Source organism: Microcebus murinus, chromosome 12 (genome assembly GCF_040939455.1).
Source record: "Microcebus murinus isolate Inina chromosome 12, M.murinus_Inina_mat1.0, whole genome shotgun sequence".
Taxonomy (NCBI): Eukaryota; Metazoa; Chordata; class Mammalia; order Primates; family Cheirogaleidae; genus Microcebus; species Microcebus murinus.
Genome location: NC_134115.1, coordinates 11,408,096 through 11,422,504, shown reverse-complemented (window position 1 = coordinate 11,422,504; position 14,409 = coordinate 11,408,096). Strand labels below are relative to the sequence as shown.

The following is a 14,409-nucleotide window of genomic DNA, read 5'->3' as shown; positions in this document are numbered from 1 at the left end:
CGTAAAAAAAGTTTGGGGTTGTTTTTATTTTTGCCCATAAATGTGGGGGAGAGTAGTTGAGGCAGGCCCGTGAGGAGATCAGCTGCTTCTCCCCACGGAGCCAAGTCCCTAAGATAGGGGTCGCCACAGAGGATAAGGAAATTGATAGGAAACAGAGAGAAATAAAAGAATACACAGAGACTAAGTTATAGTTTATAGTTTCTTTCTTTCTTTTTTTTTTTTTTTTGAGACAGAGTCTCACTTTGTTGCCCAGGCTAGAGTGAGTGCCGTGGCATCAGCCTAGCTCACAGCAACCTCAAACTCCTGGACTCAAGTGATCCTCCTGCCTCAGCCTCCCGAGTAGCTGGGACTACAGGCATGCGCCACCATGCCCGGCTAATTTTTTCTATATATATTAGTTGGCCAATTAATTTCTTTCTATTTATAGTAGAGACAGGGTCTCGCTCTTGCTCAGGTTGGTTTCAAACTCCTGAACTCAAACGATCTGCCCGCCTTGGCCTCCCAGAGAGCTAGGATTACAGGCGTGAGCCACCGCGCCCAGCCTATAGTTTTATATATATAAAGATCAGATATAACACAGTGGGAAGTTCCTAGGGGACTGGCCTATCTCCATCAAAGCCAGCAATATGGTTAGATTCATACAGGTTTTTATAATCACAGACATCAATTATCCGTTGTCAGGGTAACATATTTGCATATCAGGGAATGCAGTTGCTAGGGGATGCAGGTAGTGGGTTAGGGTCAAAAGTCCTCTCAGGGGGCTTCTAATCTATCTAGGTGAACAAACAGGTACAAAGTCTTTCAAGGGCCAACTTCTAAGTTTTAAGAAGTAGTTGTCAATTAACAAAGGTAAAACAAAAGAGGTATAGTGACTCAATATTTCTTTGATTAGTTACAATGGACTTAAAGGTAGACAGACAAGAGAGAGCAGGAAGCCCATCTCTATGAAACAGGTCGTTTATAACCATTGGGGCGCATCTCTGGGCAAAGTGCACTCATTGTCTCCGGCTCCCATCCTGTGGGCAATATTTGCCTTGTCTTGTCTTTCGAGACACAGGGAAGCTCACAGATTTTGAGATACCAGGAAGCCTTCCTGGAAAACATCCCCATCGGAGATTTGAGAGCTCTCCCATGATAGCAGCCTGTAATAAGTAAACCGTTGAGTCCACACATTCCTTCAGGGCAAAACCCTACAAACTCCTATTTCTGTCTTTAATACAGCAATATAGGGTTATACAATAACATAATGATCTTATGAGCCACATTTCATTAATTCCTCAATCATATTTTCCCAACACACAAAGAGCCAATATTTGTCCCCAAACTCACGGGTTAAATGAATCAGTTGAGAGACGCAGCAAGTCAGGAAGCCAGAGTCGGAATGAGCCTGAGCCATGAGCTCCGCCAGGGACGTTATGGTTCTGTAACTAAAAAGTCCTAAAGGGAAAGAAACATCAGCTGGCTCCACCCTCATTCTATAGAGGAGGAGACTCCATTCGAGCCCCCTGAAGGTTCTCCAAACTGCAGAGGCAGGGGGAGGTAAGACTCTCCATGTGACTTCCAGGCAGGGCTCTCTTGGTGACTTCCCAGTCCCCCTGGCAGGAGTTCTAGGGGACAGAAGGAGCAGGGAGCCTGGAGTTTTTGCTTTATTTTTAAGCCATGTGCAAGTCAGTAATTGTAGAATTCCCAGAATCCAAATGTCTTGTCCAAAATCCTGCCTAGTTTGTTAGTACCAGGGAAGAGGCAGGTTCTCATAGCCTGAGCTTGCGTGTGGAAACAGCAAAGGAGGGAAGAAAAATGAGCTCCAGACAAATGAGCTTATAGCCCAGATCAGCAAAGTCACCCAGCCAACTCACAGCTGACCGTAGACACATGAGAGAGCCTTGCTGTGCCTTGTCCAAGTCAGCAATTAAGCTGTTCTAAACTTCTTGCTACTGTTCTAAGCTTACAAATTAAAAAAAAAAAAAAAAAAAAAAAAAAACTGGCAATAGCTAACTGATACCTCTAAGGTAGGTTATACATGAATAAGTACAGATGCTTCTCAACTTAAAATGGGGTTACACCTCAATAAACCCATCATAAGTTGAAAATGCATTTCATACAACTAACTTCCCAAACACCATTGCTTAGCCTAGCCTAGCTCAAACATGCTCAGAATACTTACATTATCCTATAGTTGGGCAAAAGCATCTAACACAAAGCGTATTGTATAATAAAGTGTTGACTATCTCATGTAATTTATTGATTATTATACTGGAAGTATAAAACAAAATAGTCACATGGGTACTTGGAGTACAGTTTCTACTGCATGCTATTGTAAAGCCAAAAAATGTTAAAACAAACCATGATAAATTGATTTAAAATGGGTTTATTGATGGGACATAACCTCGTTGTACGTTAAGGGGCATCTGTATTTTCATGAACTCCATCTATGTAAGTTACTACTAATAAGTAAATATAAGTCTTAAGAAAGTATTAAAAATCTACAAATGGTACATTGCTTAGAAAGATAGACATTATTCATCTACCAAAATTAAGTATTAAATTTAGGCCCAAATGCAAGAACTGGCTCAGTTACAGCTCGGCAGACGGCACCTATTCAACCTATTCAAACACCAAGGAGGAGCTTGATTCACAGATTTTAAAAAGTTTAAAAACTCAAACAAGAAAATTATTTTTGTATGTCATTGATTTTTACATGAAAAATTATTTTAGCAATTTATTTGTTATATTCAATTTTTAAGAACTTGCTTCCAATTAGACTTTCTTTTAAATTTTCCTGAAGACTAGCTTAGCTTATGGGAGATTCTAGTTTTAAGTGGCATCTGGGTGGCTGTTGCTCCCTTCTCCTAAAATGCCATTAAGAACCCAGAAAAAGAGGTTAAAAACAGCAATGCTAAAAACTGCCTAACTATTGTCTAAGTCTGGAAGGAATTTCCTTGAAGTATTAAACCAGTGGTGCTGAAATGGGCTGAACCATGTAGCACTGTGAAGATGAGAATGGGCTCACTGAAGGTGGAAGCATTGTCTTTCTCACCCACTCTCTGTCCCTTCAGCTTGGAGAAACACTGCTTCTTGGCCTTTGGCTAAGGTCAAGTGTGGTTTGGAGAAGTATGCTTATATCCAATCAGAAAAAAATAAGTTATTCCTCAAGTGAGTGGAATAATTAATACCCCTCCTCCTCTGACTTCCCAACATCTTTTTATATCCCACAATTCCCCAAAAATAAGAGGACAAAGGAGACTAAGAACATAAGAGGATTAGGAGTCATATGTTACATCCTAGGTGAAATGATCCATAATTTTATATGATAGGAAGAAGAGCCTAAAAGAGCCTTTTAAAAGTTTGTTTCAGGAGACTAATATATACCCCCATCAACTCAGATTGCCAAAGATTCAGACTTGGGGCTAAGAAGTGACACTGTCATAGTTTAGCCAAAAGAACCAACTTTGCAAATGCCTACTAGGAGAAGGAGGGGAGTTGCAGGATACAGACATAGACACTAGAATTTATGCTGGGAACTAAGCATGTCTACCTACCTTTCAACTAGGAATGGGCTCAATCAGCTCCTAAGTAGACAATAAAAGGGACCATCTTCACATATACCATGTTGTCAAATACTAGGTCAAAGTTAGCTATTAGCTTCCAAGAAGGTATAAAAAAATTATCACAGTAGAGCCAGTGGGCTTCACTTCTGGGAATATACTGTACTTTTCCCTATTCTTCCCTCTAAGTGCAACTAAAAAAACGCTGGTCTTTTTTTATATTAAACAAAAACAAGAGGACTCAGAAAGATGGAGAAAAGAAGGCAGACTAACTAGACATCTCAGAACCCAAAGAAAGATGTGGTGGTGGTGAGTTCCCTTGGTTTTCCTACTGCCTCATATATCCCAAATTTGGAGATGAAAATCTGAAAACCAAGAAATGCAAAAGAATGCAGGGAGAAGAAGAAGAAAGAGAAGGAGAAGAAGTCTCAACAAAATCTACTCTCCCTAGCTAAAGGACCAGGAAAAAGTCACCTTGTGAGACAGAAAACTTTTAGACAGCAACAGCTTTACTGCAGCCAAACAACATGCCAAGAAACAGAAAGAAGTCAAATTAAATGAAAATTAAAAAATACCCAATATATGTCAACAAGGAGATGACAGAAAGGTTAGGATTATTTGACAAAAATTTGAAAAAGCCAAAATAAAAATGCTTCAACAAGTAATTACAAATGAACTTGAAGCAAGTTTTTTAAAAAAATGAGTCTCAGCAAAGAAACAGAAATCTCAACAAAGGTATAGAAGATATAAAAAAAGAAGTAGAACTATTAGAACTGAAAACTACAATAACCAAAATGAAAAGCTCAATGTATGGGTTCAACATTAGAATGTAGGTGACAGAGGAAAGAGTCAGTTAACTTGAAAATAGCACAGTAGAAATTACCTAATTGAAAGAACAGAGAAAATAGATTTTTAAAAAAATGAAACAGAGCTTTGGGGATTTGTGGGACTATAAAACCAGATTTAACATTTCTGTGATAAAAATCCCAGAGGACAGGAGGATGATGATTAAGCTTAAAAAATACTTGGGGAAACGTTAGCTAAAAAGTCCCAAATTTGGTAAAAGACAAATTTACAAAATCAACAGGGTGAGTGAAATCCAAACAGGGCAAATCAAAAGAAATCCACATCAAGACAAATTACAGTCAAACTTCTCAAAGCTAAAGACAAAGAAAAAAATATTCAAAGCAACTAAAGAAATGACACCTTACCTTAAGAGCTGTGGTCCCCAACCCCCAGGCTACAGACTGGTACAGGTCCATGGCACATTAGGAACCGGGCCACCTAGGAGCTGGGCCACCCAGCAGGAGGTAACAGGTTAGCAAGTGAAGCCTCATCTGTATTTACAGCCATTCCCCATCGCTTGCATCCCACCCAAGCACCACCTCCTCTCAGATCAGTGGCAGCATCAGAGTCTGCATTTTGGTGAGTTGTATAATTATTTCATTATATATAAAAACGTAATAGTAATACAAATAAAGTGCACAATAAATATAATGCACTTAATTCATCCCCAAACCACTGCCCCCCACCCTGCTCCATGGAAAAAGTGTCTTCCATGTAACCGGTCCCTGGTGCCAAACAGGTCACTCCTTTAGAGGAAAAACAATTCAAAGGCAGTTGATTCCTCATCAGAAACCATGGAGACCACACAGGAGTGGCACAACATGATGCAAATATTGAAATAAAAGTTCTGAAACCAGAATCTCATCTTCAGTGAAAATATCTTTCAAGAATGAAAGGAAAATCAATACATTCTCAGATGAAGGAAAACTAAGACAGCTTGCTGCCAGCAGATCTATCCTTTAAAAAAAATGGCTAAAGAAGGTCCTCTAAACAGATATCAAGTGATAAAAGTAGGAATCATGGCATATTCGGAAGAAAGAAAAATATACTAAACAAAATATTGGTAAATATAGTTGACTTCCCTCTTCCTTTGGAGTCTTCTAAACTATTTTTGAGAGTCGAGACAAAATTTGTAACATAGTTTGATGTAGCAAGAATATAAAATACTATTTAGTACCATTATTAGGTGCCAGGAATTAATTGCCTTACATGAATCAATTAATTTAGTCCTAATGATGTACATGCTATTATTATTTTCATTTACAGGTAAGGCAGGGAAAATTCAGGTAACTTATATAAGGGGAGAAGTTGGGGTTTGCACCTAGGCAAACTGGTTCCAAAGACTACAGTCTTAACATATACAACCTCCTTCATAATTAGTATATGACATAACCATTTACCTACAACACACACACAAACACATACACAAGATAATAAAGTCTTAGAATTCCAAAGAATTCCTAATAAAAATTTTAGATACAGGACTAAAGGAAAGGGTTAATAGCTGATTTCTTTCCTCTAGCTTCACCGATGCCCACAGCTAACTCAAAGCATTGTTAGGAGTATATATACAATGGTTCCATGGTAGATAAGAATTTCAAGCCAAAGCTTTGTAGTAGACCAAGAACTTGTACCTGATCATTGAAATTATTTAACTCATTTATCAAGAAATGAGAAATCTATAGTGATAAGATGCAGCTGCACTGGAGAAGAGGAGCTTCTCTGTATCCCACAAGAGGCTACTTGAGAAGCTACGTAAAACTTGAAGAGCCCCCGGAGCTGACGGATTCCCCACATTGAGATGGTCTATCCACCCAGCTTCACCCCCGCAACCATGCATACTCACAGTGGGAAGTAACTGGGAAATTCACATCCGTGCCTGAAAGTCACAAAAACCTATTCTATGCTGTTATGCCTGATTTTATTCTCCAACTGTATCTATTCCTTTTTTTGTTTTTGTTTTTTCTTAACTTATTCAACTGAGCATTGTGAATTTTTGTTGTTGTTTTTTTTCCTTATATATCTATTCCTAATGCTAAATTAACTTGCAGTTGGGTGAAGCCTATTGTGTTTTGTGAGTTTGTTGCTCCAAAACCAAGACCACTGCTGCAGAATGGGCACTGCACAGAAAATGTCCACTGATTTCCTATATATCTGAAATAACCGATTACAAGATGTACCACAGAATGGCATCCTTTGAAAAAACAGAAGTATGAAACAACGATAGCAAGAAATATGCATCAATACTTAATGATTGCAGAGGAAGGAAATATCAGAGGATGTAAACAGGTAGAAGACCATACTATGTTTGTGGGTCAGCAGAACCAACATTGTTAAAATGTCTATACTACCCAAAGTGATCTACAGAGTCAATGCAATCCCTATTAAAATACCATCATTATTTTTCACAGATATAGAAAAAACAATTTTACCCTTTGTATGGAACCACAGATGATCCTGTGTAGCAAAAGCAACACTAGGCAATAAAAACAAAATGGGAGGTATCAATTTATCAGACTTCAAACTATACTATAAGGCTAAATTAATTAAAACAGCTTGGGACCGCACAAGAACAGGGACATTGACCAGTGGAACAGAACAGAGAACCCAGATATAAAACCATCGTCATATAGCCAACTAATCTTCGACAAAGCAGACAAAAACATACACTGGGGAAAAGAATCCTTATTCAATAAATGGTGCTGGGAAAACTGGATAGCCACATGTAGAAGACTGAAACAGGATCCACACCTTTCACCTCTCACAAAAATCGACTCACGCTGGGTAACAGACTTAAACCTAAGGTGTGAAACTATTAGAATTCTAGAGGAAAACATTGGAAATACTCTTCTAGACATTGGCCTAGGCAAAGAATATATGAAGAAGACCCCAAAGGCAATCACAGCATCAAAAAAATAAACAAATGGGACCTGATCAAATTCAAAAGCTTTTGCACAGCCAAAGAAACTGTTACAAGAGCAAACAGACAACCTACAGAACGGGAGAAAATTTTCGCAAGCTACACATTCGATAAAGGGCTGATAACTAGAATCTATTTAGAACTCAGGAAAATCAGCACGGAAAAATCAAACAACTCTATCAAAAAGTGGGCAAAGGACATGAACAGAAACATTCCAAAAGAAGAAAGAATAATGGCCAAGAAACATAGGAAAAAATGCTTAATAGCTCTAATCACCAGGGAAATGCTAATCAAAACCACAATGAAATATCGCTTATCTCCAGTGAGAATGGCCCTTATAAAAAAGTCCCAAAACAATAAATGTTGGCTTGGATGCAGAGAGATAGGAACACTCCTACATTGATGGTGGGACTGCAAACTAGTTCAACCTCTGTAGAAAGCAATATGGAGATACCTTAAAGTGATATAAGTAGATCCACCATTCGATCTAGCAATCCCATTACTGGGCATCTACCCAAAAGAACAAAAGACATTCTACAAAAAAAGACACCTGCACTCAAATGTTTGTAGCAACACAATTCACAATTGCAAAGGTGTAGAAACAACCCAAGTGCCCATCAATACATGAGTGGATTAATAAAATGTGGTATATGTATACCATGGAGTACTATTCAGCTATAAGAAACAACGGTGATCTAGGACCTCTTGTATTTTACTGGATAGAGCTGGGACCCATTCTACTAAGTGAAGTATCCCAAGAATGGAAAAATAAGCACCACATGTACTCACCAGCAAATTGGTATTAACTGATCAACACCTAAGTGGACATATAGGAATAACATTTATGGGGCATCAGGCAGATGGGAGGGGGGAGGAGGGGATGGGCATATACATACATAATGAGTGCAATGCGCACTGTCTGGGGGATGGACACGCTTGAAGCTCTGACATCGGAGGAGAGAGAAAGGGCGGGAAGGCAACACATGCAACCTTAACATTTGTACCCCCATAATATGCTGAAATAAAAAAATACTTAATGATTGCAAAGGTGAAATGAGATAAGGATTTTCTAACCCATCTTTGGCAGGAAGCTAATACACTCTTTCTCGAAAAAAATTTTGATATTTATTTCGAAGACTCATATGTTCCTGTCTTAAACTATTCATTTCATTTCTAAGACTGTATCTTAATTAAATAGTCAAGATCTAGACAAATATTTATGGACAAAACTACTCCTCATAGGGTTGTAATGAAAAAAATTTTAAAGTTAATAAATGTGACTTATTATTAATGGCCATTAAAAATAATGTTTTGAGGAATGTTAAATGGCTTACAGTTAGACTCAACATAAAAAGCTAAAGGAAATAATGAGAATTCAAAACTGCAGGCAGAGGATGATTCCAACTGTGTTACATATGCACACATCACACTCCAACATATGCTGGAAGGAAATGGACTGAAATATTGACCACATTCTTTCAGAGAGGTTGGACTATGGCTACTTTTGTTTTCTTTTTACACCACTGAGATTTAATCTCCATGAGAGGAAAAAAATACATCTGTCTTGTTCACTGCTATATTTTGAGCATGACTCATATATAATAGGTGCTAAATAATCTTAATGAATTTTTATTTTCTCCTTTTCTAAAATAAGCATTCTCTTTAATAGAACAAATTCAATCATTAAAAAGTGTGTGTGTGTGTATAGATATGTATATAATCTATATTTGAGCAAATTCTATTCATTGATTTGTAAATAGGACTAATTGTTCTATATAGGAATTTATATATCATATAATTCTAATCCAAAAGATTTTGCTCCCAATCTCAACCCTATGCACCTAGAACATCAAACTTTTATTAGTTATTTCCTTTGCTCAGCAAAGAATATTAGGAAGTGTCCCTATTTCCAGAATCTTTCTGACTTTACACTTTCCCCATTACTCTCAATTTCCACACCAAAAAATATCATTAGATAGGCAGATAGATTGTAAACTCAGGGGGATAAGCATGGGCATTTATTCATGAAGTGTTTTCATAGAGATAAGAATTCCTTTATGTCATGAATACATAAAGTATATTTGAAATGAAGTTCTAAGAGATTATCGATTCTATAAAAATAGCAGATTCTCAGTCAAAATTTCATTCCGTGATACATGTGGAACATTGTGATTCTCCAGGAAAAACTGAGGCCCAAAGAGGAGATGTTGACAAAACTCTTTGATTTCAACAGTGGAGGCCAAACTAAGCAAAGGATACTTAACAATTTACTGAATCAGGAAGCCATGGACACACACAGCTTCTGCCCAGTGAGAGCAACTGGCTCGAAGGAGACTGCCAGGGCTCTTTGTAGCAGTTCACAGAAGGGAGTCGTGGAGTTGGAGGGGTCCCGGGGGGCTCTGAGGTGGTGGCAGAGGGAAAGGCAAGCGCTGGGGTGGGGACTGGTGAGGCTCTGGGGCAGAGTCACCCAGTGGTGAGGGTGGGAGAAAGGGACGCAGGTAAGGGGGTCACCAGGGCAGGTAAGAGAATGGAGGCGGCAGGTGGAGAAGGCTCGAGCACAGAAGCAGGTGTCAGTTCTCCCGGACGGGGAGGGCTTGCCGAGGGGCTAGAGGACAAACTGTAGGACGATGCTGTCGGGGAAACTTCAGACTCCGAACGTGACCTGGATGGAGCAGGATCTTCCAGGGTCCCCTGGAACAGCACGTTCATGATGTCACTAGTTGCCCTAATACACATGCCGCAGAAGGGGTCCGGACATAGAGCTCGACGAAAACTCATTATGTCGTCATCCTCACCAAAGGAGCTGCAGAAGACAGGAGGGACAAAGCTGCAGCCAGGACAGCACAAGGAGAGGGGGCTGCTAGCCTAGCCGGGGTGGGGCCACCTGAAGCTGCTGCCCCTCACCTTGCCCCACCCACGACTTCACAATACACTCTGCGGCCTCTGCCCCAGCCTTTGTTCACATGCCCATTCCCACAGCCACCCCTCCCATGACTGTGGCAGGGGACACTGAATCCCTGAGACGCCTAGAACATGCTTTCTACAGGGACCGGGTTAGAAGGGGAAAGATTAGTCACCTGGTGAGGATGGTAAGCATCCTCCTTTCCTCCTCTGCTTCCCTCTGGCTAATTCTCCTCCTACCTGGGAAAGCAGGAGAGGAGGTGACATGCGAGGAAGGCAGACGCATAAGGACCGTACAGGAGTCCCTTTATGGCAGACCCTTGGGATAGCAAACTCTGGTAGCCCGAAAGTCAGCAGACAAGGTCACACGGCCAACAGGAATATTAACAAGGCTCACGTGTGCATGTGGCCTCATTCACAAAGCACTGTCGCACACGCTATCCCACACGATGCTCAAAACCACCACGCGAAGCACAGACCTCAGTGGTCGCCTCAGAGAGGAAGCTGCGCCCAGGAAGTGAAAGTGCCACACCCGGCCAGGAGACAGGAGTTCCGACTCCACCCCGGCAGTCCCTCCTCCACACCTCCACGGCCACCTGTGGCAGCACCGTCCCCAGCTCCGTCCCTCCTTCGTGCCACCCAGGGCAGAGCAGGCACCTGAGAAGTGTCCCGGGCCACGCCGCCTCCCGTGAGCCTACTCTGAGGGCTCTGCTGTCCCAGAGAGACTGTCCAGCAACTGGCGCCCTCAGGGACCAGGGGCCTGGACATCACAGAAGGAGCAGGAAAGCCCGCCTGAGAGCTCAGGGCAGACGGGAACCTTACCTCTCCGCATCCCGCCTTGCCTTTTTATCTCCCCTCTGTCCCGAGGCTGAGAACAAAGGGAAAGAGTGAGAGGCTGGGACTGGCTTCTCTCCTCCTCTTCTCCAGGGAGCCCAGCCACCCACTGTCCGCCCACAACGACGGTCACACCTGCCCTCGCGGGACCCTGTATCCTGGGGACAGAGCTCAGAGGCTCTCGGCATTGCTCTCCTGATCAGCCCAACACGAAGGGAGGCATGGTCGAGTGACATGTGACAAGGGACTGTGACTCCAGCTCACGTGTCAGGAGAGCTGTTCTCCTTCAGAGAACCCACACGCTCTAAAGACGCCAACCCAGGACCACAAAGTCACTGTGCTGGGGTTTTGTCCTGGAACCCTCCACCACACCCAGACAGGTAGCCTGTGAGCCTCAGGTGGAAACCTTGGTCCTCCTGAACCCCTGGCCCTGCCTGACCTCTGCCCCTAGAAGAGTGACGTCCTATCAGTCCGTAAGGCGACCAAACTCCTTTAGCAATGCGGGACTAGGGATGGGAACCCACAACAAAGAATCTCTCCTGGGTGTTCCTTACCTCTGGGTTGTCATGAATGTCCCAGGTGGTTGATAAAAAGGAGTCTACCACCAGGTACGTTAGGTAGAGGAATAGTAGCCCCAAACCACTGAGAAAAGTGAACTGGGGGTCTAAATTCAAAGCAGCCGAGCGTAAGCTCTGCCATAGGTCCGTGTCGCTGTTCAGTAAATACAGAATGTTCTCCATGGCTGAAGAGCAGGGCTGCTGCAGCAACTGAGAGCTGAGGGTGCCGGGCTGCCACATATGCGGTCCCAGGCCTGCATCACAGAGCACGGGCAGTCACAGAGGGCTTCTGAGGGTGGGGAGGGGACAAGAGGAGGAGGATATGGCACAGCCCCTCCCCCCACCAGCCCAGCAGATCCTGCTGCCCCTCCTGGGTCCTCTGGGTCCCTCTGCCCTCCCCTGCCATCCTGTTTTCCAACTCCACCCTTTCTTCAGATCATACATGTGCCCCAGTGAAATTTTCTGTTGGTTTCATCCACCATCGAGATATTACCTGAGTCCTCTCTTGCTGTTCAGACCCGTCACTTGGACACACAAAGTCTGAAATACTCTCTAGAATTTATATTTGTACCCAAACATTTTTTTAATACTCTAAGGATCACACATATGCTCAAATCCATGTTATCTACAGAATGTTTTGTCTTACACTAACCCAGATGTAAAAGCTAAAGTTCTTTTATACTTAGTTTTATGAATGTTGAATAGCAAATTTTTTGTTTTAGTCAGCCTTTACTGTTTCCAATCAGAGGGGCTGACTCCAATAATTAAAATCGATAATTCACTATTCAACATGCACAAAACTATAAGAAGTAATAAAATAAATGTATATAATTAAAACTTCAAGTGATCTATGGAGTAAATTTATGGCCTTTATTTTCTGAAATTTGTGAGGCTTAAACTGTACAAAGACTTTTGGGGCATGCTGCGTGTACACACACACACACACACCCTCTGACAAATTAATCCAAGAGTAAAAACTGAACCCTTCTATGACTTCAGCTATGTTAAAATGTCTTGATAAAGCAGCCAAAGGGAGTAAAACTTCCATTGCCTCAAATTGCCTGAAAGCCAAGGGCACTGCCAGTGGCCGTGGAGGGCAGGTGGGGGAGGGCAGCGGCTGCGGACTCCCAGCTCCGGGGCAGGGGCTGGACCCTCAGTCGTCAGTGTCTGCTTTCTCCTTCCATGTGAATTCGGGTCAGAGAATCCCGTGACTTGGAGGAAGCAGCCCTGGCCACACTCTCAAATGACTGGCCTTCCCTTCTTGGAAGACAGAGCCATTGTCATCCAGGTTGGCTGTGACACAACCTGACAGCTCTGCAGGACTCTGTGGGGCTGACGCTGGGGCTGGGGCCTCAGAAACCAGTGGTGGCACGAGGGGGAGGGGCAGGGCGGAAGGAAGTCCTCCTGAAGCTCTGTTTAGTCATGTCGACTGTGGGAAATGGACACTCACAGCTGAGTCAGCGAGAATCACGGTTCTCTGCCAGAAAAACAAGCCCTTATTATGTCCAGAGACTTGCTTACCACATCTCCACCATACCACACATATATGCACATACATACACACACATACACATATGCACACACACATGCACAATACAGACATATACATGTGCACACACATAGCTATTGCACATATACACATCAACTCAGTTACACAGCTGTGCACATGGCACACACATGTGCCCATACACTTCTGTACATGCATGCACATGCAATACACACGTATACACATGTACACTCATGACACACGCATTCACACATGTGCACACACATACACAACACAGTATAATATGAATACTTAGAGCAGTATAAAGGGCTCTCAGTTATGGTCAGATGTCCTGACACTTAGTCTGAACTGTTAATAATTCAACTATGAGATTACATCTAAATCTTTTAATGTCTTTGTTTCCAGCCCCAAAGAGTGTGGTTGAACCAAACCATCTTGAATGCTTTTTTAGTTGTCACTGGCAGGATGAGACTCATATAGAGATCCCAGAAATTGGTTGTTTGAAAAATAATTTATTACAGTGGCTGCTCTGGCCCAGTTGCTCACTCGCCCTGGGAAAACGGTCTATAAAACCCAAGGCTCTCCCCTCCCTCTTGGTGGACACTTTCTGCGGCCTCCACCCATCTGCACCCAGATGCTCCAAATAAATAGCATTTTGCTACACATAGGGCCTTATGTGTCTCCCTCTCTTCTCTGGACCTAACAGTGACATTCTGTGATTTCGGTAGGAAAGGTGGTATCATCCACCCACAGCTCACTTCAGCCCCTTCCCTGCACCCTAAAGGGATTCCAAGGGCTGGAGGCACAGCCCAGGCACCTTCACCTAGCCCTAGCACCTGAGAGTGATGGTGCCAGGGATAACCCAGGAACCCTGAGGACCTTTTCACCCACCCACCCCCACCCCATGCCCACACAAGTCTTCACTGCTTTCTGATCAAGAATTGGCCAAATGGTTCCTGGAAGACATTAGCAGCTCTGACCTGGGGCGTTTCCTGGATTCCTTTCTGCCCAGTGGAGGTGGAAGGGGGCTAACTGCTACTTAAAACCACCTTTCAGGGGCGCCCTCTGGTCCACTCTCTCTGGCCAGGGCATACAGCTGGGGCAGACAAGCCTGTCCCTTTCCTGGGCCCACGTCTGGAAGATGCGGAGGATTGGGACCTTTAGCCTCTCATCAGCATGTGACTTTGGTTGCAATGGCAAAGTCTAACCTCACCCTCACGTTGCCACCCAAAGCCCAGCTACAGTCTCTGAGCCCTGACAGCAAATTCCTTAGGCAGCTGTGGAGTTGAGCCCTGGGCC

The 14,409-nt window shown here is 42.8% G+C and overlaps 1 protein-coding gene across 1 annotated transcript; it reads right to left on the bottom strand.

Annotated features, from left to right (window-relative positions):
- Nucleotides 1-9,558: 9,558 nt before the first annotated feature.
- LOC105855634 (spermatogenesis-associated protein 31D3-like) lies at nt 9,559-13,978 on the bottom strand. The gene is made up of 4 exons (XM_012736695.3): nt 11,601-13,978; nt 11,035-11,080; nt 10,389-10,452; nt 9,559-10,114 (listed from the first exon to the last, which is right to left on the bottom strand). Exons 1-4 carry the CDS (start codon nt 11,841-11,843, stop codon nt 9,775-9,777), a joined length of 693 nt encoding a protein of 230 aa, XP_012592149.2. The 5' UTR covers nt 11,844-13,978; the 3' UTR covers nt 9,559-9,774.
- Between the last annotated feature and the right edge of the window lie 431 nt (nt 13,979-14,409).